General features: G+C 39.6%; 1 protein-coding gene across 9 annotated transcripts in view; it reads left to right on the plus strand.

The window, feature by feature from the left end:
- The window catches only part of PARP11 (poly(ADP-ribose) polymerase family member 11), a 43,377-nt gene that overhangs the window by 14,572 nt on the left and 4,331 nt on the right, over positions 1–24,474 (plus strand). For 4 of the 9 annotated variants that reach the window (XM_032349086.1, XM_032349094.1, XM_032349085.1 and 1 more), the window contains exons 2-7: positions 10,063–10,191; positions 11,009–11,129; positions 13,768–13,843; positions 17,114–17,186; positions 17,264–17,394; positions 24,175–24,326. In XM_032349086.1, coding sequence (XP_032204977.1) covers positions 10,063–10,191; positions 11,009–11,129; positions 13,768–13,843; positions 17,114–17,186; positions 17,264–17,394; positions 24,175–24,326 — 682 coding nt within the window. Of the gene's footprint in view, positions 1–8,220; positions 8,528–10,062; positions 10,192–11,008; positions 11,130–13,767; positions 13,844–17,113; positions 17,187–17,263; positions 17,395–24,174; positions 24,327–24,474 lie in introns of all 9 variants that reach the window. The other 5 variants (XM_032349090.1, XM_032349092.1, XM_032349091.1 and 2 more) reach the window with 2 other exon arrangements.

Here is a 24,474-nt window from a genome sequence, read left to right on the forward strand (position 1 = left end):
CAACTTACACACATTCCTTTTATTGCCTATGAATGTGTTCTAATCTAGATCCATTGCATTTTAAAGTTACTAATTTAAACTTGATTTACTCTTTGAGCCTTATTATACAGAATTACCCTTCCTTTGGAGGGGAAGCTTAGTATAGAAAACCATAAGACTTAGTCTTACGAACTAAGTCTTTGGAAAGAGCCACAGTATATATGAAGCAAAACAACCAAAGTAAGCTTTGGCAACAGGAGAGAAGGTGCAACTGTCTGTATATGAAAATGAGGCCATGGGGGTTGGCAGCTTAATGAAGAAGTGACACTCAAGAATCCTTGGGTGTTTCTTTAATCTTCTTTGTACTGCTAACTCTATGATTATGTTTTTTGTTTTGTTTTATTTCAAGTTTTTAATTGAATTATAGTTAGTTAACATCTAGTGTAATATTAATTTCAGGAGTAAAATTTAGTGATTCATCACTTACATGTAATACCCAGTGCTCATCGCAACAAGTGCCCTCCTTAATACTCATCATCCATTTAGTCCATCTCCCTACCCACCTCCCCTCCAGCAACCCTCAGTTTGTTCTCTATAGTTAAGAGTCTGTTCTATGATTTGCCTCTGTCTCTCTTTTTTCACCTATGTTGATCTGTTTTGTTTCTTAAATTCCACATCTGAGTGAAATTACATGGTATTTGTCTTTCTCTGACTGAAATATTTTGCTTAGCATAGTTCACTCTACCTCCATCCTCATCATTGTAGATGACAAGATTTCATTCTTTTTATGGCTGAATAATACTCCATTGTGCATATCATATATGTGTGTGTGTGTATTATTTTTAACTTTTTAAGGAACCTCCATACTGTTCTTCAGAGTGGCTGTACCTGTTTGCATTCAACAGTGTGAGAGTTTTCCCCTTTCTTCATATCCTCATCAATGTCTGTGTTCCCTGTGTTGTTAATTTTAGCCATTCTGACATTCATGGATTTGATTTGTATTTCCCTGATGATGAGTGATGTTGAGCATCTTTTTATGTATCTATTAGCCATCTGAATGTCTTTGGGAAAATGTCTGTTCCTGTCTTCTGCCATTTCTTAACTCGATTATTTGTTTTTTGGGGGTGTTGAGTTTGATAACTTCTTTATAGATTTTGGATACTAACCCTTTATCAGGTATTATCTTTTCCCATTCCATAGGTTGCCTTTTAGTTTTGTTGATTGTTTCTTTTGCTGTGCAGAAGATGTTTACCTTGATGAAGTCCCAATGGTTCATTTTTTCTTTTGTTTCCCTTGCCTCTAAGAACATGTCTAGTTGAATTTATTTGTGTATATGGTGTAAGAAAGTGGTCCATTTTCATTCTTCTGCATGTGGCTGTCAAGTTTTCCAAAATCATTTGTTGAAGAGACTTTGTATTTTTTTCCATTAGATATTCTTTCTTGCTTTGTCAAAGATTAGTTGACCATAGAGTTGAAGGTCTGTTTCTGGGTTTTCTATTCTGTTCCATTGATCTATGTTTTTGTGCCAGTACCATACTATCTTTGATGACTACAGTTTTGTAATATAACTTGAAGTCCAGAATTGTAATGCCTCCAGCTTTGCTTTTTCTTTCTCAAGATAGCTATGGCTGTTCGGAGTCTTTGTGGTTCCATGCAAGTTGTTTGTTCTGGCTCTATGAAAACTACTGGTGGTATTTTGATAGGGATTGCATTAAATGTGTAGATTGCTTTGAGTAGTATAAATATTTTAGCAGTGTATTTGTTCTTCCCGTCCATGAGCATGGAATGTTCTTCCATTTCTTTGTGTTATCTTCAATGCCTTTTAATAAGCATTCTATAGTTTTCACAGTACATATCTTTCACCCCTTTGGTTTGATTTATTCCTAGGTATCTTATGGTATTTGGTTCAGTAAATGGGATTAATTCCTTGATTCCTTTTTCTGCTGCTTCATTATTGATGTATAAAAATATAACAGATTTCTATACATTGATTTTGTGTCCTGAAACTTTACCGAATTCATGTATTAGTTCTAGCAACTTTTTGTTGGGGTCTTTTGGGTTTTCTACATAGAGTATTATGTCATCTGTGAATAGTGAAAATTTGACTTCTTCCTTGCTGATTTGGATGCCTTTTATTTCTTTTTGATGTCTGATTGCTGAGGCTAGGACTTCTAGTACCATGTTAAGCTAACAGTGTTGAGAGTGAACATTCCTGTCTTATTTCTGACCATAGAGAAAAAGTTCTCAGTTTTTCCCCATTGATGATATTAGCTGTGGGTCCTTCATGTATGGCCTTTATGGTATCGAAGTATGTTCCCTCTATCCTTCTTTGTTGAGGGTTTTTATTGAGAACAGATGCTGTACTTTGTCAGATGCTTTATCTGCATCTATTGAAAGGATCATAATGTTCCTAACATTTATTTTATTAATGTGGTGTATCACATTGACTGATTTGTGGATATTGAACCATACTTGCGGCCCAGGAATAAATCCTACTTGATTATGGTGAATAATTCTTTTAATATACTGTTGGATTTGATTTGCTAGTATTGTATTGAGAAATTTATATCCATGGTCATCAAGGACATTGGCTGGTAATTCTCTTTTTAAGTTCCATTCCAAAACCCTATGTCTTCATCTGGTTTTGGAATCAAGGTAATGCTGGCCTCATAGACTGAGTTTGGAAGTTTCCCTTCCATTTCTGTTTTTTGGAACAGTTTGAGAAGAATAGGTATTAACTCAAGTGTTTGGTAGAATTCCCCGGAGAGCCATCTGGCCCTAGACTTTTCTTTCTTGGGAACTTTTTGATTAATGATTCAATATCTTTGCTTGTTAGTGGTCTGTTCAAATTTTCTATTTCTTTCTGTTTCAGTTTTGGTAGTTTGTAAGTTTCTAGGAATTTATCCATTTTTTCCAGATTACCAAGTGTGTTTTTTTCATAATATTCTCTTATTATCATTTACATTTCTGTGGTATTGGTTGTGATCTCTCTTCTCATTCATGATTTTATTTATTTGGGTCCTTTCTCTTTTCCTTTTGATAAGTCTGGCTAGGAGTATATCAATTTCATTGATTCTTTCAAAGAACAAGCCCCTCGTCTCATTGATCTATACAGCTGTTTTTTTTTGTTTGTTTCTATATTGTTTATTTCTGCTCTAATCTTTATTATTTCCCTTCTTCTGGATTTAAGCTTTATATGCTGTTCCTTTTCTAGCTCCTTTGAATATAAGGTTATGTTGTGTATTTGAGACTTTTCCTACTTCTTGAGAAAGGCCTGTATTTCTATGTACTTTACCCTTATGACCACTTCTGCCATATCCCAAAGGTTTTGGACTGTTGCATTCTCATTTTCAATTGTTTCCAGGTATTTTTAAATTACTTCTTTAATTACCTGGTTGACCCACTCATTTTTTAGTAGCATGTTGTTCCATGTAGCATGTATTTCCATGTATTTTTGGTCTTTCCAAATTTTTTCTTGCAGTTGACTTCAAGTTTTATAGCATTGTGGTCAGAAAATAATCATGGTATGATCTCAATCTTTTTTTGTGGGGGGGGAGATTATATTTATTTGACACAGAGAGAGAGATCACAAGTAGGCAGAGAGGCAGGCAGAGAGAGGGGGGAGAAAGCAGGCTCCCTGCTGAGCAGAAATCCTGATGCGGGGCTCAATCCCAGGACCCTGAGATCATGACCTGAGCTGAAGGCAGAGGCTTAACCCACTGAGCCACCCAGGTGCCTCTGATCTCAATCTTTTTGTACTTGTTAAGGCCTGATTTGTGACCTGTATGTGATCTGTTCTGGAGAATATCCCATGTGCACTTGAAAAGAATGTATATGCTGCTGCTTTAGGATGGAATGAAGTCCATCGGGTGCAGTGTGTCATTCAAAGCCATTGTTTCATTATTGATTTTCTGCTTAGATGATCTGTCCACTGCTGTAAGTGGGGTGTTAAAGTCCCCTGTTTTTATTGTATTATTACTAATGAGTTCCTTTATGTTTGTTATTGTTTTATGTATTGGGGGCGTTCCCAAGTTGGGGACATAAATGTTTATAATTGTTAGATTTTCTTGTTGGTTGAACCCCTTTGTTATGATATAGTACCCTTCTTCATCTCTTGTTACAGTCTTTGCTTTAAATTCTAGTTTGTCTTATATAAGAATGGCTACTCTGGCTTTCTTTTGATGTGCATTAGCATGATAAATGGTTCTCCATCCCCTCACTTTCAATCTACAGGTGTCTTTAGGTCTAAAATGAGTCTCTTGTAGGCAGCATATAGATTGGTCTTGTTTTTTTATCCATTCCAAACCCTGTGTCTTTTTTTTTAAGATTTTAAAATTTTTTATATCTTTTTAAGATTTTAAGATTATTTTAAGATTATATTGGGGTTAAAGTCTCTGCCTTTAGCTCAGGTCATGATCCCAGGGTCCTGGGATCAAGCCCCTCTCTGCTTAGCAGGGAGCCTGCATCCCCCGTCTCTCTCTGCCTGCCTCTTTGCCTACTTGTAACCTCTATCTGTCAAATAAATAAATAAAAAATATTAAAAAAATTTTTTTAAAATTTATTTGACACAGAGAGAGAGATGGTGAGAGAGGGAACACAAGCAGAGGGAGTGGGAGAGGGAGAAACAGGCCTCCTGCTGAGCTGGGAGCCCCATGTGGGGCTCAATCCTAGAACCGAAGGCAGATACTTAACGACGGAGCTACCCAGGTGCCCCACCCTATGTCTTTTTTTTTTTTTTTAAGATTTTATTTATTTATTTGACAGAAAGAAATCACAAATAGGCAGAGAAGCAGGAGGGGGGGAGGGGAGCAGCCTCCCTGCTGAGCAGAGAGCCCAATGCCGGGCTCAATCCCAGGACCCTGAGATCATGACCTGAGCTGAAGGCAGAGGCTTAACCCACTGAGCCACCCAGGCGTCTCCACCCTATGCCTTTTTTTGGAGCAGTCCCTTTACTTTCAGAGTGATTATTTAAAGTTAGGAATTTAGTACCATTGTGTTACCTGTAAAGTTGTTGTTTCTGGTGATGTTCTCTGTTTCTTTCTAGTCTGTTGCTTTTGGTCCCCACCCTCCCCCCTACCTCAAAGAGTGCCCTTTAATATTTCTTGCAGGGCTGCTTTAGTGGTCACAGATTCCTTTAATTTTTGTTTGTCTGAGAAATTCTCTCTCTCCTTTTCTGAATGACAGCCTTGCTGGATAGAGTATTCTTAGCTGCATATTTTTCCCACTGAGAACGTTGAATATGTCATGCCACTCTTTTATGCCCTGCCAAGTGTAGAGAGGTCTGTAGCTAACTTCATTTGTTTACCTTTGTAAGTTAGAGATTTCTTTTCTCTTGATGGTTTTAGGATTTTTTTCCTTATTTCTATATTTTGCAAGTTTTACGGTATGCCTTGGTGTTGGCCTGTTTTTGTTGATTTTGATGGGACTTCTCTGTGCCTCCTGGATTTATAAGTCCATTTTCTTCCCCAGATTAGGGAAGTTTTTGGCTATAATTTGCTCAAATAAAACTTCTTCCCCCTTTTCTCTCTCTTCTTCTATGAGTCCTGTGATACAAATGTTACTATGCTTTATAGAATTATTGAGTTCCCTAAGTCTACATTTATGATCCAATATTTATCTTTCCCTCTTCTTTTCAGCTTCATTATTTTCCATAATTTTATCTTCTATATCACTTATTCATTCCTCTGCTTCTTCCATCCTTGTGGTCATTACATCCAGTCAGTTTCTCATCTCAGTTGTAGCATTTTTATTTATTTATTTTTTTAATTTTGGCCTAACTAGTTTTTAGGTCTTTTATCTCTGCAGTAAGGGACTCCCTGGTGTCTTCTGTGCCTTTCTCAAAGCCAGCTAGTATCCTTATGATTATTGTTTTAAATTCTGGATCAGGCATATTACTTATGTCTGTTTTAATTAGATCACTGACCATGACTGGCCATGTTCTTTCTTTTGAGATGAATTCTTCCATCTTGGCATTTTGTCTAGGTCTCTGTCTTCTTCTGTGTGTCCGGAAAGCCTGTTATGTTTCCTGTTCCTGAGAGTAATAGCTTTATGGAGAAGAAATCGCATAGTGTCCAGGGCCTGGTGCTTCAGGGAGTGTCTGGTGTGTGCTGCATTCAGTCTGCTGCTGTATTTTGGCTGTTCTACCCTTCAGGCCAGTTGTCTGCAGAGGCTCTCCTTGCCTGCAGTGGACAGTGTTTGGACCTTGTCAGAGTGTGGCAAGTTTTAACTAGGCATGCTCTGGTCTGCTTGTTAAAAGAAGCCAGATCCTATTCCTTCCAGAGCTGGAACTTTGCAGTGCTCAATGGTCAGGAGACTTGGTGGCTGTGGGAATTTCTCCTAGTCTTCCTGGGGACTAGCCCACTGCTCTGGCTCGCAAGCACACTTGCCCTAGTAAAGAAGCACCTGCAGAGTGCAGGGGAACAGGGCTTGGTGTAGGCAGTTTAGGCTGTCACTGTTGGTGCTGTGCTGCTTACCAAGGTTAGTTTATGAGTAGGGGTGGGAAAGGGAAATTGTGCCAGTCCTCTTCCTTGCTCTGGGAGAGGGGAATTTGTACCTACAGCTGTCTGGAAAGCCCTCCCAGAAGAGCCTACAGTCTCTCCTCCTGTGTCCCAGGTGTCCCTCACATACCCGCCTTCACCCTGTTGTGTCTGGTCCATCTGCTCACGTGGCTGCACAGTGCACCTGTCTGTATCTTAGGGATGCCAACTGATTTTTAAAACTCCAAACTTTAGGGATCCGGTGTGACACAGACCTATGTTGGTCCTCTGGGAGAGGGTCTTGCCACACTGTCACTGGTGCTGGCTTGTCCCAGAAGGGCAGTTGCATGAATGCTCAGGAGCTTGGAGTTTAAAGTGCAGCAAAAAGCCAGGGTCCAGATTAGCTGCCCTCAGCAGGTGTCTGTGCCCCTATGCTAATGAACAGGACAGTGTAACGGTGCCTGCCAGCTCTTTTGTCCCCCGCAGGGCAATGTCACCTCTCCCAGATTCACTCCAAGAAGGGGGAACCATCTCTTCCAGTGCATCGTAGGGGATCCTCAGATCATGTTTGCTCTCAGGCCTCTACCCTCCTCCACAGGAGTACCACAGTACCTGCTGGGTTCCATGCTGTCCATGGCGAGGACTTCTAAACCTCCAGTCTTTGGGCCCTGCTAGTTATAAAAACTCAAAATAATCAGCTTTCTCATTTTCCCAGTCGGTGGTTTTGGGGAAGTGTTTTCCTTGTGCAGTTCCCTGTGTGCTCTCTTTCTCACCTCTCTCTGTGACTAGGGCTCTCTCCCCACTGCAGTACCCGTGATCTGTTTCTCCCCCAGATTATGTCTCCACACTTCTTACCCTCCACAGTGTGTCCTCTTTTTTTAAATTTTTTTGAGATTTTATTCATTCATTTGACAGAGAGAGAGAGATCACAAGTAGGCAGAGAGGCAGGCAGAGAAAGGGGGCAGCAGGCTCACTGCTGAGCAGAGAGCCCGATGCGGGTCTTGATCCCAGGACCCTGAGATCATGACCTGAGCCGAAGGCAGAGGCTTAACCCACTGAGCCACCCAGGTGCCCCCATAGTGTGTCCTCTTCTCTCCCTGTAGTATGCAGTTTGTTCTGTCAGTTCTCAGACTGATTTCTTTGGTGTTCAGAATGATTTGATATTTATCAAGATGTGTTCAAGGGAGGAGATCAACCTGCGGTCCTTCTACTACTCTGCCATTTTAACTCACTGGCTGACTCTATGATTGTAGATGAAATTATTGCATTTTTTCTGCTTCATTTTCCCCCTAACTTTAATTGGAGGATAGTAACTTCTCCTGCACATTGGGCTATGGAAGACAAAAAGTTTTATAGAATTTGAAATGTTTCAGAAAGTTCTATATGGGGCACTTTTCTATAGTACTGCCTTCTCCAAAATAGTGATAAATATGAGTCTGTCCTAGGTCCAACCCAAAGCTATTTATGACAGGAAGTTCTGGAAGGACTTTGGTAAAATACTTATACTTGTAACCTGGCTTAAATTGTGATCTGAGGGACAGTGTGACATAGCAAAGCACACATGATATGTGCATACTGTATAAAGGGTATTTTCTGTTTCCTATTTCTTGTTTTCATTTCCCTTTTCTGGTAGAGAAAAGATAGAACTTATAAGCCAAATGTTTATCTTAACTATTACCTTTAAACTCAACCTTCCACATTTGGGGAGTTATTTTCAGAAGAATAAATAAACTAAGGTTTTTCTTGCTTTCTTTCTTTCTCACAGTAAAATGGCCCAACAGTGTGAACAATATGAACAATAATAGAAGGAAGACCTGGAGTTGTGAACAGTTAACCTGGACAACTGATCTTAAATTTCAAATTACTGCCTTTATTTTCTGATTAAAAAGTATAAGGCAAATAGTGGGTCCTATACCTGAAGCTCTTGATCCTAGAGTGTTCTATTTTTCATTTCTTAGCCGCCAATCAACTTTAAAACATGAAGGAAAAATCCAGAAAATAATCATAAAGCATTCCTTGGAGAAGTTTCCAAACATGAATAAAATATAACAAGCCCCCTTCATTGAGCTCAGGTACTGTACTTAGCACTTTACTGCATTATCTTACTCATTTCTAACAATGGCCCAGTGAGGAAGGAGTCTTTAATCTCTATTTTGTGAAGAGGAAACTGTGTCCTAGATACGGTAATTAGGAACTTGTGCTAGGTTACACAGCTTCTGGATGCGGAAGAAGGATGGACCTTCTGGAGGGTGGACCATTTTAAGCAATGAAATTTAAAGCAGTTATTTTCTAAATCACCGAAATAGTGTACATTCTTTGTAAAAGGAAAGAAGATATAAGAAATAAAGGTTTTTAAAAATCACCAGTAACTGTGTGTGTGTGTGTGTGTGTGTGTGTGTAGATAAAGAATAAGTGATAGTGTTGGTTAACCCTGGAGAAGGAAAGTGAGAAGATACTAGAAAGGAAGGGATGGTCAAAAACGTGGTTACATTTATCTAGAATGTTTTGACCTTTTTGCACAGGGACTGTTTCCATGTATCAGTTTTATGCAAATTTAATTTATTTAAAAGCCCTGAAGGAATAAGGAGGACACATTCCAGATAAAGTTAATCATCGTTGACTAACCTCATCACTCCTTTTCTGGTGACCCTCTCTTCATCACAATCTCTACTCAAGAATGTTTATTTTCAAAGATCGTGTAGAGTTACGTGATATAGGGAAGATTGTAGGATTGTTGATAATGAAGCATAAGACAGTATACTGTGGCAGTACATGCACAGACTCAATCCAGACTGCCTGTGTTTGGGTCCTGGCTTCCGTATTGTATGATCTCTCTGTGCTCCAGTTTCCTCATTTATAAATTTGGGATAATAATACCTATCTAACTGGGTTGTCTTGAGTCCTAAATGAGTTACTATCTGTACAGCACTTAGTGCCTGGCACATTGTAAGAGGCAGGTACGTGTTCCTACAATCATTATTGTTATCCTGACACTCAGAAAAAGCTATCATAAATTGTTGTATATCCATCCAGACGATCTGTATGTGTGTACATATACACATATAGACATGTACATACACATGCATTCATGTATGCGGGAATTTTTTATGAGAATTGGATTATACCATTTCTATTTATTGTAACCTTTTTTTGTATTCAACACTATAGATTATAAACATCTTTCCATGCCATAGAATAATGAAAGTTTAAAACAAATCTAAGATGAATTTGGTCTTAACGAGCTGTGATAGCATGGATTCTTTTGATCAAATATGTGGACATATGATAAGACAGAAATTTCTTGGCACTATATTGAAAATCTGGAGTGCTTATAGATACTGACACAGCTTATTTAAATGGTTGAATGGGCATCGATATATCTTACCTGAGAGTATTATTATTTGTCTTATTTGTTAAGCAGTGATATTATATTCAGCCTTCATAAATGTTTATCTTCAGAGTCAATCTGCCAGAGAGAATGGTTTTTCAAAGGGTCACTGTGGAAAGGACACTTGGAATATAGTACTTTGTAGGAAGAAAAATGATGTCTAAATAATACATTGGTTATTAAGAAAAGTATTTCTTCTGCTTCTTTCTGGCTTTTCAGGAGATGTTTCACAAAGCGGAAGAATTCTTACCCAAGCGGACGGATAGTGAGATGGATGAGATGGACACGTCGGACACCCAGTGGGGCTGGTTTTACCTGGCGGAGTGTGGGAAGTGGCACATGTTTCAGGTACCTCCTTTCTAGAACCTACCAGAAGGGTTTCCAGTTCACTTAGTGCCACCTTGCTGCCGCACAGTGTGCCAGTGCAGACCCTGAAGGACATCCAGCCTTAAGGACATCAGATAGCTTGACTAAAAGAAAAATGAGAAATCCTTTTCCTTTTCGTTTCCCCAGGTTTTTGTCAGTCACGTATTTAGAAGAAGCAGTGCGCGATCACTGCAGGTACAGAGGGCCAGTGTGACTGAGTTGGGTAGTGTCATTACAGCCGAGCAACTCCAAGTTCCATTTGGTGGGCAAGAAGGGGAAGAGAGCAAGCCCATGTTAAGCACCTTGTGTCTGCCGGGTATTATGTTAGATGCCACAGGTACCTTTTCTTCTTTAGCCTCCCAGCAGCTCCAAAGCCCTGTCTCACAGTCAAAGAGACTGAAACTCAGAAAAGGTCACAGAATCCATCCTGAGTCACATGCAGCTAGTGAATCTGAACCCAAACTCAAAAGCTTATGGTCCTGTTTTACTTCCAAGCCTACTTAAAGATTTCATTTGAGCCAGTGAGGAAGTTGTAATTGTTATAATAATTTGCAAAAGTTGTATCAACTTGGAAAGAGGAATTCGAAGCAGTTGCTAGAGTGTCTTTGCTGGAAATCCTGACACTGTTTTGCACACGCTGGCTTAGCTGTGTTTCTCCCTGTGTGTGGGGACTAGAGCAGGTGACCAGTCACTTCCCCTTGTTGCTCCATTCTCTGTCTCTGTGACCACAGAACCGCCTCTGTGGCCAAGCCATTGATGTGAACAGCTGGTAAATGAAACTTTCTGGTTTGTCTTAAAGCCGGATACCAACATTCAGTGTTCAGTTAGCAGTGAAGATATCGAAAAAAGCTTCAAAACAAACCCTTGTGGCTCCATTTCTTTTACTACTTCCAAATTCAGCTACAAGATAGACTTTGCAGGTATGTTTTTTTCCCTAATAGTTGTGTGTTTTTAGTATATTGATACGGTAAAATCTACAGTTCTGAAGATGAGAATTAGTTGATATATTTGTAAGCAGTGAAGTAAATCCTTTTTGTCATACACAGAAATCTCTCTATAAAAATTCAAGATTTAAAATCTTGAGCAACATGACCTTTTATAAAGGAGTATTTGAGTGCTTATCGATACTAATGTATGTGGAGATGTCGTATATTTTGAATTTATGTAACACTTCTAAGGAACACGAAACACTTTTTAGCTGTTTTTTTCACCATCAGCCTTTTGACATAGCTGGGAATCTTTTTATTTTAAGGATCAATCTGAGAGGTTAGTAACACTAGCTGGTGATGGTTTGAAGACAAAAGTTCAGCTGAAGGACAGAAAACTGTTTCTTTAATGGACATTGCCTTCTACATTTTCTGATTTCATTGTCTCTTTCACAGAATAGCCAGCTAATCTGGAAATCAGCCCCACTTTGGATTTCATCCGTGATATATGGGCATGGTTTTAGGTATCCCATGAAAAACCTGTAGAATTCAACTCTTTCAGTTTCAAGCTGGTAGTTTCAGCTGTTGGTTGCATAGAGACATAGAACACCTGGATGGGGAGGATTTTTTTTTTTTTTAAGATTTTATTTTTAAAGTAATCTCTACACCCAGTGTTGGGCTCGAACTCCAAGGTCAAGGGGTCATATGCTCTACTGACTGAACCAGCCAGGCACCCCAGGGAGGCTTTCTTAATAAAGCATATTTTGGCTGCTGCATGGTTCAGTCCTCTAGCTATTGCATCCCAGCTTCTATGAGCAGTATTGTTATGACACAGTTAGTAGTGTGTTGTGGTGCAGTAGGGTGGTGAAGCCTTCAGAAATCACCTTGGAGGAGCTAAGACCCAGAAATGGTGAAAGGGTTTTGTCCAGTAAGAGGTTGATGCAACCAAATCGCTGATGATTATTGTCTCCCCCAAAGCTTGTTTGATTAGCAAGAGTTATATTTTAATATATTCTTACTCCTGGCTAGCCATCACTTTTTTTTATGACATTAGGCAAATAGATTGCCTTTAAGGGACCCTGATATTTGTCTTTTGGCCTCAGTTGAGACAGAAGGCATCTGTTAGACCTTTTAGACGTCTTGTGTACAAGTGCCTGTTGGAAGCAATATGGAGACACCATGATATGCACACACCAGGCTGCATGACGAGGATAAAGTTTATCAAACTTTCGGTAGATAATTCAACAAGCCACATCTTTCTGAAAGAGTAATTTTTAGTAAATGAGATTGTAGGGAGAGCTTTCTCCCAAACAATGCTGTTTATTAAAAAAAAGTCTTTATCAAAGGATAAGAGTCACATATAATCATTCAATTTCACTAACCCTCATATAATGATACTACATCAAAGTTACAGGTATCAGCATTTCACGTGTACTGTTTGTAAAATTAGCCCCAGCCATTCTGCCACAGGCCAACTCAGGGGCTCTAGATAAAAATGGTAAAACAGAAACTCAGAGTGAACTGCTTTAAGATGACACCACAGGCTTTGCTCCCTGTGCTGAGATGATCTTGCTTTTTCCTGCACAGTGGTGATGCCATTGTAGGCAGAACCTAAGAGAATCTAGAAAGGGAAGAACATACTTTATACCTTATAGCCTTTGCCTGGATGGGCAAACCTCTTTATTTTGGAATGAAATAATGCTAGTTAGATAAGACAGAGGGACTAGCATCTCACATTAAGCCTCAATTCTTAGCTTTGTGGGAACAAAGAAATGGACCTGGTGCTAGTGCCATAGCTAAGGCACAGAAGAAAGAAGGAAATGATACCTTCAGTTAGTTAATTAGACTTTTATCACTAGAATCTCTTTAACAAGTATATATTGCATCTAGCGGGTTTTCTATTTTTTTGGTTTGGGTATACAGTTTAGAGAGAAGGCAAGAAATGTACCAGTTTTTGGAATTCTGTGAATTGCGCAAGTTCTCTGGTGGTAACGTATCTTTTTACTGTTCCCCAAATTTTTGGAGAAATCAAAGTATACTTTCCCCTAATAAACCAACCAAAAGATTTGTTTCTATAATTTCATTCTCTTCTGAGGACTCTTCATTTTCCAAAGTTTGGAATTCTGGCACTGTAGCATCTGCTTATGGGCAGTGGGATACAGAAAGGAGTGGGCCCTGCCTACTGTGCTGCAGGAGCCCAACACCCTGTGTGTGAGCGCAGATCATGCCATGAAGCCCTACTCCCTGAGTAGCACTTTTTTTTAAAGAGATTTTATTTATTCATCTGACAGAGAGAGGGAGCACAGGCAGGGGGAGGGGCAGAGGGAGAGGAAGAAGCAGATTCCCCATTGAGCAGGGAGCCTGATGTGGGGCTCGATCCCAGGACCCTGGGACCATGACCTGAGCTGAAGGCAGACACTTAACTGACTGAGCCACCTAGGCTTCTCCTGAATAGCACTTTTATGTCATGGTAAATAGATACGGTGAGATATCCTTGATAGACTGTGTCTGTCAGCTCTTCCCCAAGCCCCAAGGTTCCCCATCGCCAGGTGGTGTGGCTACACATCTTCGTGACTGTTTACAGCACAATATGTTCCTACCACTTACCTAGTATCTTTGTCTTTGTATACAGAAATGAAGCAAATGAATCTCATCACTGGAAAACAGCGCTTAATAAAAAGAGCCCCCTTTTCTATCAGTGCTTTCAGGTATTGTAAAGAGAATAGGAGTAGAAAGAGTGGGCTTTTCTCCTCTTTCTTAGTATTTGACAGAGGAACAAATAGTCTGAAAATGTCTGGGTAGGTTATTTCATGATCTTGATACTGCTCTTTCTGTTACTGAAATTCACAATGGTTGATGAACTAACAATATGATTATTTTCTGTCCTTTTTTCCTTCCCTGTTGTCCTCTTCATTTCCCTGTATATTTTGACATGTTTTCATTTCTTTAGGACAGTTACATAATGCCACATGGTCTCCACTACAAGTCCTTGAAATAGCTTACTGAAGTAGGCTTGAATTAACTTGCAGATACTCTGACAGAACCATCCAGTTATGCGGGCCGTAAATCCTAGGCAGTTGCCCATTTTGTTTCTACCTCCACTTATCCCCACCGGGGGACTCCTGAGAGTGATTTCCAATCTGTCCTGACCAAAGGAGGCCTGCAGGAGGGACCAGAGCACCAGGCCAACAGCACGGCTCTCTGCTCCCGGGGCTGGTTGCACATTTTCCTTTTTGCTCTCACTGGCTGCACGCAGCCTGAAAAGAGAGGCAGAGATGCCCAAGAGAATATGTGTTTGTTACTCATGTGAATGAAAGTGAAGGGGAAAATCTTACAGCATACCTCCTATTTTCTGCCCAAGCGAATATTGATATCCCTGCTGTTGAAAGAATATAGAATCAATCAGAAAAAAAAAAAAAAATGCTAGCGTGTGAATTAGAGTGGATACATACTCCTTTACTTTTCCTAGGGAGATATTCTGAAAGCATTACAGAAAGGAAAGAAATGCTTTAAGTTTTTATCCGTTTGTTTCTTAAGACCTTTGGCTTATTATTTAGCATCATGATTTAAATGTTATTTAGGTACTTATAGAATGAATGCCCTAGTACTTCTATGGAATATGGAGAACATATTATTTTCTTACTGGCCACATCATATCTTTATTCTTGAGTGTGAGGAATATAATAAAGAAATTACTTAGCTTCCGAGAGTATGTAATCTGGGCGAAAAATGAGATATAATCATGGACAATGTTAGTGAAATTGTACGTTATTATTTCTGGTGTACTTTGGTGGGGAGAAGCAGCACACTATGGGGTCGAGCACTTTGTTCTGTCTCAGACTATAGAAGCCAAGAGAGGGAGAGAGTAACCAGAATGGAAGACAATAAGCAAGGTAATGATAGAGGGAGAACAGTTAGGTAGGCTACAGGAGAGCAAGGAGTAAAGCAAGTGGCCATTGATACAGATATATTCATTTGTGGGAAGAATATGTCAAGCATGTGTTACATGCAAGCGGAGTGGTTTACATTTCCTACTGGCAAGGAAATAATTTATTAAGGCTATGGGGTACATAAAAATTAGGAAAAAAAAAAAAAAACTTTTCCAAGGCTAGAAGATATTTCAGGGAAAGTAAAAAACAAAACAAAACAAAAACTCCTGAAAAACAACAAGAAGAACAAAACAAAAACAAAATACAAACACTGGGAAAAGTACTGACGCTCTTACCTTCAAGAGCTTATCTCTGCAATATCTGAATCTCTGAGTAGAAGACCTATAACCCATTAGAAACCTATGACCTCACTCATAATAAGAGAACTACAAATTATACCAGACTATTTTTTTAAATTTTATTTTTAAAGATTTTATTTTATTAGAGAGCGAGAAAGAGCACAAGAGGGGAGAAGGTCAGAGGGAGAAGCAGACTCCCCATGGAGCTGGGAGCCCAATGTGGGAGCTGATCCCAGGACTCCAGGATCATGGTCTGAGCCAAAGGCAGTTGCTTAACCAACTGAGCCATCCAGGCGCCCTGAAACCAGACTCTTTTTTTTTTTTTTTTTTACTATCAAACTGTCAGAAATTCAAAAGTTTGATAACACCCCTTTTGGAGAGGTTGTTGGGAAATAGGAATTCTCTCCATTTTTGGTGGTGATATTAATGAATCCAATGTTCAAGGAGGACATTTGGACAGTATCTGTCAGAATCCTAAATAAATATGTTCTCTGACCCAGGAATCCCATTTCAAAGATGTTATCCTACAGATGCATTAGTGGGTGTGTAAAATGGCAAACAGATAACCTTGTTTTTTGCAGCATTCTTAACAGTAGCAAAAAGTCAAAGACAAGCTGAATACCATCAACAAGGGACCTTTTATAGAAATGATGGTTCATCTGTACCATAGAATTCTCTGCACCTGCAAAATCAATTGCCCTCATTCATTTAACTACCCTGTATGGAGTGTTTACCCTGGGCCAGGTTTTGTGGTAGGGATGGGGCATGAGGATGCTCTCTACCTACTGATACAGAAGGATCTTTAAGAACATAATAAGTGGGGAAAAAATGGCTGCAAAGAACCTGTTTTTGCTATCATTTGTGTAAAAATTTGGTTCGTGATAACCTAAAGAAGTCTGAAAGAATAATACACTGAAGTCTAAAAAAACTTGATTACTTATAGCTGGGGCAAGAGGTGACAATTGGAGAGAGAGGAAACTGTTCACTGTCTGCTTCTTCATACATACTCATTTTTAAAACGTATGATTATAGGATCTTTTAAAAATTACGGTCAGCTTTAAAAAGGAAGCTAAAGAAAAACTTGAAATTTATGACTTTCTTCTAGTAATCTCCAGTCCCCAGGAGATCAGTATGTTCTTTTCAGCCTTTTGCCATGAAGCTCTCCAACTTACCATCTTTTTCTGTGTTCCCATCCGGGGGCTTCAGCGTGGTGGGCAGGTTTTCAAAGTTTCACTGGCCACACTAGGTGAATTACCACAGGCTGTATGTGGGGAATAGAGGGCAGTCAACAGAGAAAAGTTTAGGTTTGAGTTAGAGCTTGAAGGACATTGAACATACGGCTGAAGAGTTTGGACTTTATTTGATAGGCAATATCAATCTGTTAAAGAGGAGGTTTTTTAATCAAAGGTTTTGTTTTCTTCTTGGAAATGCCTTTATTTAAAATATTCCTTATATTTTAAAGAACTTCTGGCAATTTTAGAAAAACATGACAATTAAACAACCATTTTTGAAATTTTGATGTTATTCAAGATTGGCTGTTTTCCATCAAAGTTGTCAGTTCAGCACCCAAAATGCAGCACACAGGAGACATTGAGTAAATATTTGAAAATAAAGAACCAAGGGCTTTAGTTAATTGCGTTTGTCACAATAACCCAAACATGAAAATTAAGCTTTGGAGAAAAGGTGGAATTGAATCAACCATCACTATCACCAGCGTCTAATACTGTGTTGTGTCTTTTGCCATTTAAAGTTACATCTGTGAAAATGAGGCCATCCCCATGCCCCCACACTGGGAGAATGTGAACACCGACGTGCCCTATCAGGTAAGAGTGGGGCTGGCCAGCGGCCCTGTGCGGGAACAGAAGGGGCCCCTGTAAAACTATGCAAACTTTTTTTTCAGCTGGTTCCTTTGCACAGTCAAACACACGAGTATAACGAGGTTGCCAGTCTCTTTGGGAAAACAATGGACCGCGGCAGAATTAAAAGAATCCAGAGAATTCAAAACCTGGACTTGTGGGAGTTCTTCTGCAGGTGAGGTGGCATCTGGCCCCGGCTCTCTCTTTGGCCTCTGAGGCTTCTGGAGTTTTAGAGAAGGCGAAGCACCAGTGTTCACCTACGTTGTCTTTTGGTGGTTGTTGTGCCAACTGTGTGTGTGTCTCAGCGTTCCACGTCAGCACGCTCCATGGGGGACAGGGTGAAGGCTGGTGACAGAGAGCCACCCTGGAGGTCAAGGCCAGGCTCACTTACAGCACTGTGGCTTTTGAGGGGCAGAGCTCTGCGTCAGGCTGCAGTCAGAAACGGGAGGGAGTTGAGGAAACTGTTCAGGCTTGTTGGTGTGGCTTTGGTTGGCATAGCCCTGTATGTGGACTTAGAAGTCTCTGGAAACATTATTGAATTTTCAGAAAAAGCGATTGCACCATCTTGACTGTAGTCATTTGCTTGCTTTGTTTTGGAGGACATTGTAAAATACACCTTCAGATATCCTGCTAGACCCAGTATATGCAGTAGATTTAAAATCTTAGTTGACTACTTAATTAAGATTGGAACCACCTGTCGGATTGCTCAGTATACGTTTACCCTAAAAATAAAGCCCATTAGAGAAAACTTAAAGGTGTTGTCCAAATTAACCTGCTGTGCTATATTTTTTAATAACAAATACTATTTAAAACAATGGCTTCCCAAAATATTTTTATTAGATTTATGATACATAATTTCTAATTTTTAAAAATATAGCAGACCTTTTTGAAAAATGTATTTATCTTAGAGACAGAAATCACGTGCCCACACATGCCTACAATTGTGGGGGAGGGGAAGAGAGAGAGAATCTTCAAGCAGACTCCCAGCTGAACGCAAAGCCACACGTGGGGCTCTGTCTCAGGACCCATGAGATCATGACCTGAGCCTAAATCACGAGTAGATCACTAAGCTGACTGAGCTACCCAGGCGCCCCTAAATATGAGCAGACTTTTAATATTTACTCAAGAAAATTTCAAATAATAAGAGTCTAATATAATGAATGTAATACATAATATAATATTTCCATCATCCTGACTTAATCTGTTAGGATTTACTGCACATAATCTTTCTCCTTCATTTCTATTATTGTTGTTGCTAAACTATTTCAGAGCAAATCGCAGACCTTAACTCATTTCATTCCCACGTACCTGACTTCTGTCTGGTAACGATTCGTGGAATTCTTTCATGCTTCTGATAAGTAGTAATACGGCCTGAGTATATTCCAGTTTTATTGCCATAACAGTTTATGGTACTACAAGGAGTTTTCAGTGTGTATTCTTTTTAGTCTTGAGTCTTTGAACCAAGCCAACTTTCATTTCTGACAATAATGAGTTTAGCTGAGGGTAGAAGGTTTTCTTGGATGATCCTTTTGTCAAGGAAGATGGAGGCTTCTCTCCCCCTTTAATTCTATTCTCTCATTGAATAAAGTGAGATTTTTCTAAAATGGTCTGATGAAAACTTAATTCATTGTTCTTAATCAGGCCTCTGAAATAGAGTTCAATAATAATTGAACTCATAATTTGAGTGGTTTCAATTCAATCCTAGTGGTACCAGTGAATACCCTTGTTTAAACATTGTATACTTGGGGATTTTACTGGAAATGGTTTCACTCCATCAATGCCCTTCATGATTTTATGTAAAGTTGGCCTGCAGGAATCTGTGATGGTAAATGAACCTGTTACCTGCTCTGACAGTAGAAAATATTGGGTCTCATTGTAAGAACAGCCTGTTATTTTGACATCTCCACAAAGAACTAAAATCCTACTCATTCTCATCATCGTGTAACCTCTGACTCACTATACAGGTGGCGAGGCCCACGTGAGTCCCTCAGGCATCTGTTTCCATGTTGTCCAGGCCTTTTTTTACTTCTCTCCCCTCTTCCAACAAATACGTTGTAGCACCTAGTTTGTGTCAGATGGTATTCTAGGCACACTTGGGACATAACAGGGTACAGGACCATAATTTGAACAAGGAGCCAGGCAATTGAAATGAAATAAATTGAAATGAAAATGAAATTGAATACCAGTGAAAATAAAATGAAAATAAATTGAAATGAAATGAAAATAAAAATTAAGGGCGCCTGGGTGGCTCAGTGGGTTAAGCCTCTGCCTTCGGCTCAGGTCATGATCCCCGGGTCCTGGGATCGAGCCCCGAATTGGACTATCTGCTCAGCAGGGAGCCTGCTTCCCCCCCACTCCCCTGCCTACTTGTGATCGCTCTGTCTCTCTGTCAAATAAATAAATAATTTTAAAAATCTTAAAAAAAAATAAAAATTAAAATTAAGATGAATGATTAGAGAAGAAGGTAGAAAGGTAGCCAAGAGGCTGGGCATACAGGAGTTTATAGTAGAGCCATTGTGATTTTCTTCAGTAGCCTTACTTGAGTTGGATTGATCCGGAATTGAGGTCAGAGAGTTAGCAGGAGCAGACCGTGCAGGGCCTTATAAATCAAACTGAGGGGTTTGGATTTTTCTCCTGGACAGTGGAAATCCATTATAGAACATGAAGGAAAAGAATGATCAATCTAATTTGCATTTTAGAAAAAAAATATATCAGGCTGTACTGTGGAGAAGGGGTTTAAAGCAGTGGTTCTCAATAAGAAGTTATTTTCTCCACCAGGGAATGTTTGGCAATGACTGGAGATGATTTTTAATTGTCATGTGGTTGGATGGGGAATTAAGACTGGTGTCAGTTAGTTAGTTAGCCCAAAGTGGCACTAGTGTGGAGGTTGAGAAATGTTGATTTGAAGGAGTCACAGGTAGAACCAGGGAGACCAATTTAGGAAATTGTTCAGTAATTAAACCAAGACACATTGTGTGGCCTGAACCAAAGTGGCATCTGCTGTGTTGGAGTGAAGAGGATGGATTTGAGATACTAAGGATGTAGAATGATGATTTAATGTGTTCAGTGGTGTGAGTAAAGAAACAGAAAAGATAACTCCAGAGTTTCTGACTCACTTTGGTTGACTAAAGGAATATGGGCAGGAATATATTTTGGTCTTTGTCTTTAGGGAGGAATGGGCAGAAGTAGTAGTTGATATATGTGTGATGACTCAGGAGAGTCGTGTAAACTAGAAATAAAGGTTTTGGAATTATTAGAAAATGTGAGGTAGTAGAAGCCATAGAATTGATAAGATAACCAGGGAGTGTATGTAGATTAAGAAAAGAAGAGGACCAGGGGGTGGACAGAGGAAAACTCAAGGCAGAAACTGAGAAGTAACAACCACAGAAGGCAGAAGAAAACCAATAGAAGGTAGCGTTAGAAATCAAAGGAAGAAAGTGATTTAAGCAAGTAGGTGTCATCCTCAGGATCACATACAAAAGAGATGCCAAGTAAGATGATACTGAATATGTCCTTCAGATCTTGCGACATGGTCACTGGTACCCTGGATGAGAGCCATGTTGGTGGAGGCTATGTTAATATTCAACAAATGTATGCAGCTCTTCCAAGAAGCTTGGCAGTAAAGAAGAGGGATGCGAGAAGTTGGATACTGTGGATTTGGGGAGGGATCTGAACACATGCAAATTACAGTAGGAAAAAACCCAGAGAGGGAGAGTTTAAAGGATAAGAGAAAGGGAAAGGTAATTGATGTATTAAGGCTCCTAAAGAGGTATGATAGGGTGGAATTCAAACAATATACTAGAATATACAGAAGGAGCTAGACGAGGGTGGCCCAGTCATGTTTATAGATAAGTAGAGGTAGGGGATGAGGAGGGGGTTACGTTATGGGGTTCCTTCTTGAAACTTTCATTGTCTTTGGTGAAATAAGTGAGGTAGCCCACAGCGAATGAAGGGTTAGGGAGGTGTAGATAAGAGGGAGAGATGGGGGAAAGAGGAGATTTGGAATGGCCAGTGTGGAAAATGAGGGAGAAAGAACTAACCTGGGAACCATAGGATTTCCATCAGTGTTGATAGCTTTGTTGGTGTTGGAATATGTGGATTTGGAGTGGAAACCTAGGTATGTTCTATGATTTATTTCAGCAGTCCATATTTAGAGCAGAGAGGGAAAGCAGTTGGATTGATCCAGGGTTGGGAAAGATGGGGCAGCAAGGAATTAAGAGCAGTGAAAGCTGCAATCTCATGAAGAGTGTGGATTCAGATGAGAGGTTCTCAGCCCTGGCCACCTAGCAGAATCACCTGCAGAGCTCTTTAACACAAGGTGATGTCTGTTGCCCATCCTGTGTCTACTGAATCAAAACCTCTGTGTTCTGACACCTGTGTCTTTAACAAGTTCTGCAAGTGATTCAAATGCTCAGCCAGCATGGAGAAACACTGGTCTAAACCTAGGCAAACGTACCTCGGTCTGGAGCTCGAAGTTATTCCTGTTGCAATTTAGTGCACATGGCAACTTAGTCCTTTTGGCTAGTCCCTGAGAGGGTGGGTAATTTTAAGATATCGTTGAGAAGTGGGTGCTGCCGTATTTTCCAGAAGTTCAGAAATGGCTGTCGCATTGGACCAAGGTGGGAAGGGTCATGAAGAACTTGGTGTGGTTTGAATCCTGTGATGTTCCTCAAAGATTTTAGCTACAGCCCAAGAGGTCCCGGAGCTCAAAGTTAGTCTTTCCAGAACCCCAAGATCACAGTACGTCACGAATCTCCACATTTCATAGGTGCCTTAGTAGTTGGTACTAGAATTAACTATGCTGTGGGGATGCAAAGCTTTGCCTACCCTAGCCCACTCTGCCTTCTACAGGGATATGATATATGCCACGTCCAATCCAGTGACTGAGCAGATTTTCAGCGCTCACACTATGAGAGATTCGGGTGAATTTTCAAACCAGAAATTATTCTAATCTGTGCCTGAGAAGTATAATGGTGAATATGCTGATTTTAGAGTGGTTTCTAGTCATTACAGTTGGTGAAGCTTGACCTTAGGAAGATGTATACTAAAATATTTACTTAGAAAAAAACAGTATAGATTCACAAATGCCCAGCTAAATAAGAGAATTACCATAGTGGTAGATGACCAAGGCCCTAGACGGTATAACTGGGTTTTTTCTACAAAGTGGTTGACAAACATTCTTTTACTGGATGCAACATAGAGAAATGTATGCTGGGTGATAGTTCAAAGGGAAAAATTAATACCCAGTTAAAAGTCTTGGGCTGAGAGTAACTTGAGTGGCATGCTTGCTTTCTTCTTGAGCCCTTCAATATTTTTATCAGTAATTTGGATGAAAATGTAGAGGGCTTGCTTATCACACTTGTGAAAGATTTAACATGAGACGGGGTAGCCTATTTGTTGTGTGAATGAGTCACGAGTCAGAAAGACCTTGGAAGATTGAAACAGTCAAAAAGATTTGATTATCTTTTTTTTTTTCTTATGATATTTTCCTTGCTTGGAACAGCAACCTGTGTGCATCATTAAAAAAAAAAAAAATGTGGTACCTACAGGTCTAAAAAAGAAAGTCAGCAAATTTGTTCTCAGTGAAAACATGCTGGGTTTTTCTGAAGGACATATTTGTTTACTGCACACTCTTCTAACCTCATGCTTAATGGTCTGAAAGACTGTCACCAGTAGACCAAACCACATACATTTAAGTTTTGATACATGTTGCCAAATGACTCTTGAGAAAAACAATTTCCACTTCTCTCATTTAAATGCAACTGTCATTCCCCCACAAAGTCACTAAGTTGCATGTTGTTTATAAATTACGCATCTTTAAAAAAATTGCCTTTCAAGATAAAGTTTAATTGAAATCAATCTAATACATTAGGTCTATAAGTCAGCTTTACAAATACAGCCAGCCAAAAAGAGGTCTGGTTTGAGAATTGGAGGTTTGGAGTAACTACAAAGTGATGCCACTGGTAAGCCAGGAGAGCTGGTGCTGGCTGATGATATCTGGACTCTGCTTCTATTTCTTACTGACATTTGTAAATTAGAGGATATCCAGCAGATTCTTGTCAACTAAATGCTGTCCAGGAAAGAAAAGGGCCTGGAAGCTATGCTATATGAGGCTGTTTAGAGTTTGTTCGTTTTTTACTGTTACAGTCAATCCTGCATTGAATATATTTTTATGTGTAAGAAGAGGTTTGTCCATTGGGAAGTGGTTTGAAATGGATGGCTTCATGTTCCTCCCAGCTCTAAGATACAAAATTCACTTTAACCTAACCAATGTTTTCTAGTCTCTGGAGATAAAAAGATTAGGGCATGGTCCCTGCTGAAGGAGTTCAGTATTTAAAATGGAATGGGGAGAAATCAGAGAGGAGATAAATCACGAGACTCTTGACTCCGGGAAACAAACTGAGGGTTGCAGAAAGGGAGGTAGGTGGGGGTATGGGTTAACTGGGTAATGGGTATTGAAGAGGGCGCATGATATGGTGAGCACTGGGTGTTACACTCAACTAAGGAATCATTGAACATTATATCAAAAACTAATGATGTACTGTACTTTGGCTAATTGAATTTAAAAAAAGAAAAGAATAAATAAAGACTGTGAACTTTATATTATTTAATTGTTTGTAGTGTCATTTTTAGTCATCTGTAAAGCTTGGCTGGTTTAGGCAATCAGTTAAATCTTCACTATGATGGGGCATCATCTGGGATATCTATAGTTTTTAGTATAATTTTCAGTCTTAGGTATCAGTTTTAACTAATAATTTTTGGTAAGATGATAATGTATTCAAGAACATTCAGGATTATTTCTCTTCCAGAGCTGCTTTGTCCACTTATGGTTTACATTAAGGAAGTATTTTCTGTTTCACCCTTTGTGTTGAACTTGGCTCTTCTGAAAACTTGTAATTGTCACTTATGGCCTGTTTCTCTGTGTGTTTTGTGCCTGTGTGTATTGTGTTTTTAGGAAAAAGGCTCAGCTCAAGAAAAAAAGAGGCGTGCCTCAGATTAATGAACAAATGCTCTTTCATGGTACCAGCAGTGAATTTGTGGAAGCAATTTGCATTCATAACTTCGATTGGAGAATAAATGGTATCCATGGTGCTCTCTTTGGGAAAGGTAATTATCAGAATTCCAGGTCTCATTGGAGTCCTCTGAGAGATTCCTCTCTCTTTAGAGATTGTTTTGTAAGTCAGGAGTTTGATAGTCATTAAGTTAAAAGTTACTCTATTAGGTTCCTCGCACACCCTCAGAATTTCTGAGCCAC

This window comes from Mustela erminea, chromosome 6 (genome assembly GCF_009829155.1).
Source record: "Mustela erminea isolate mMusErm1 chromosome 6, mMusErm1.Pri, whole genome shotgun sequence".
Classification (NCBI taxonomy): Eukaryota; Metazoa; Chordata; class Mammalia; order Carnivora; family Mustelidae; genus Mustela; species Mustela erminea.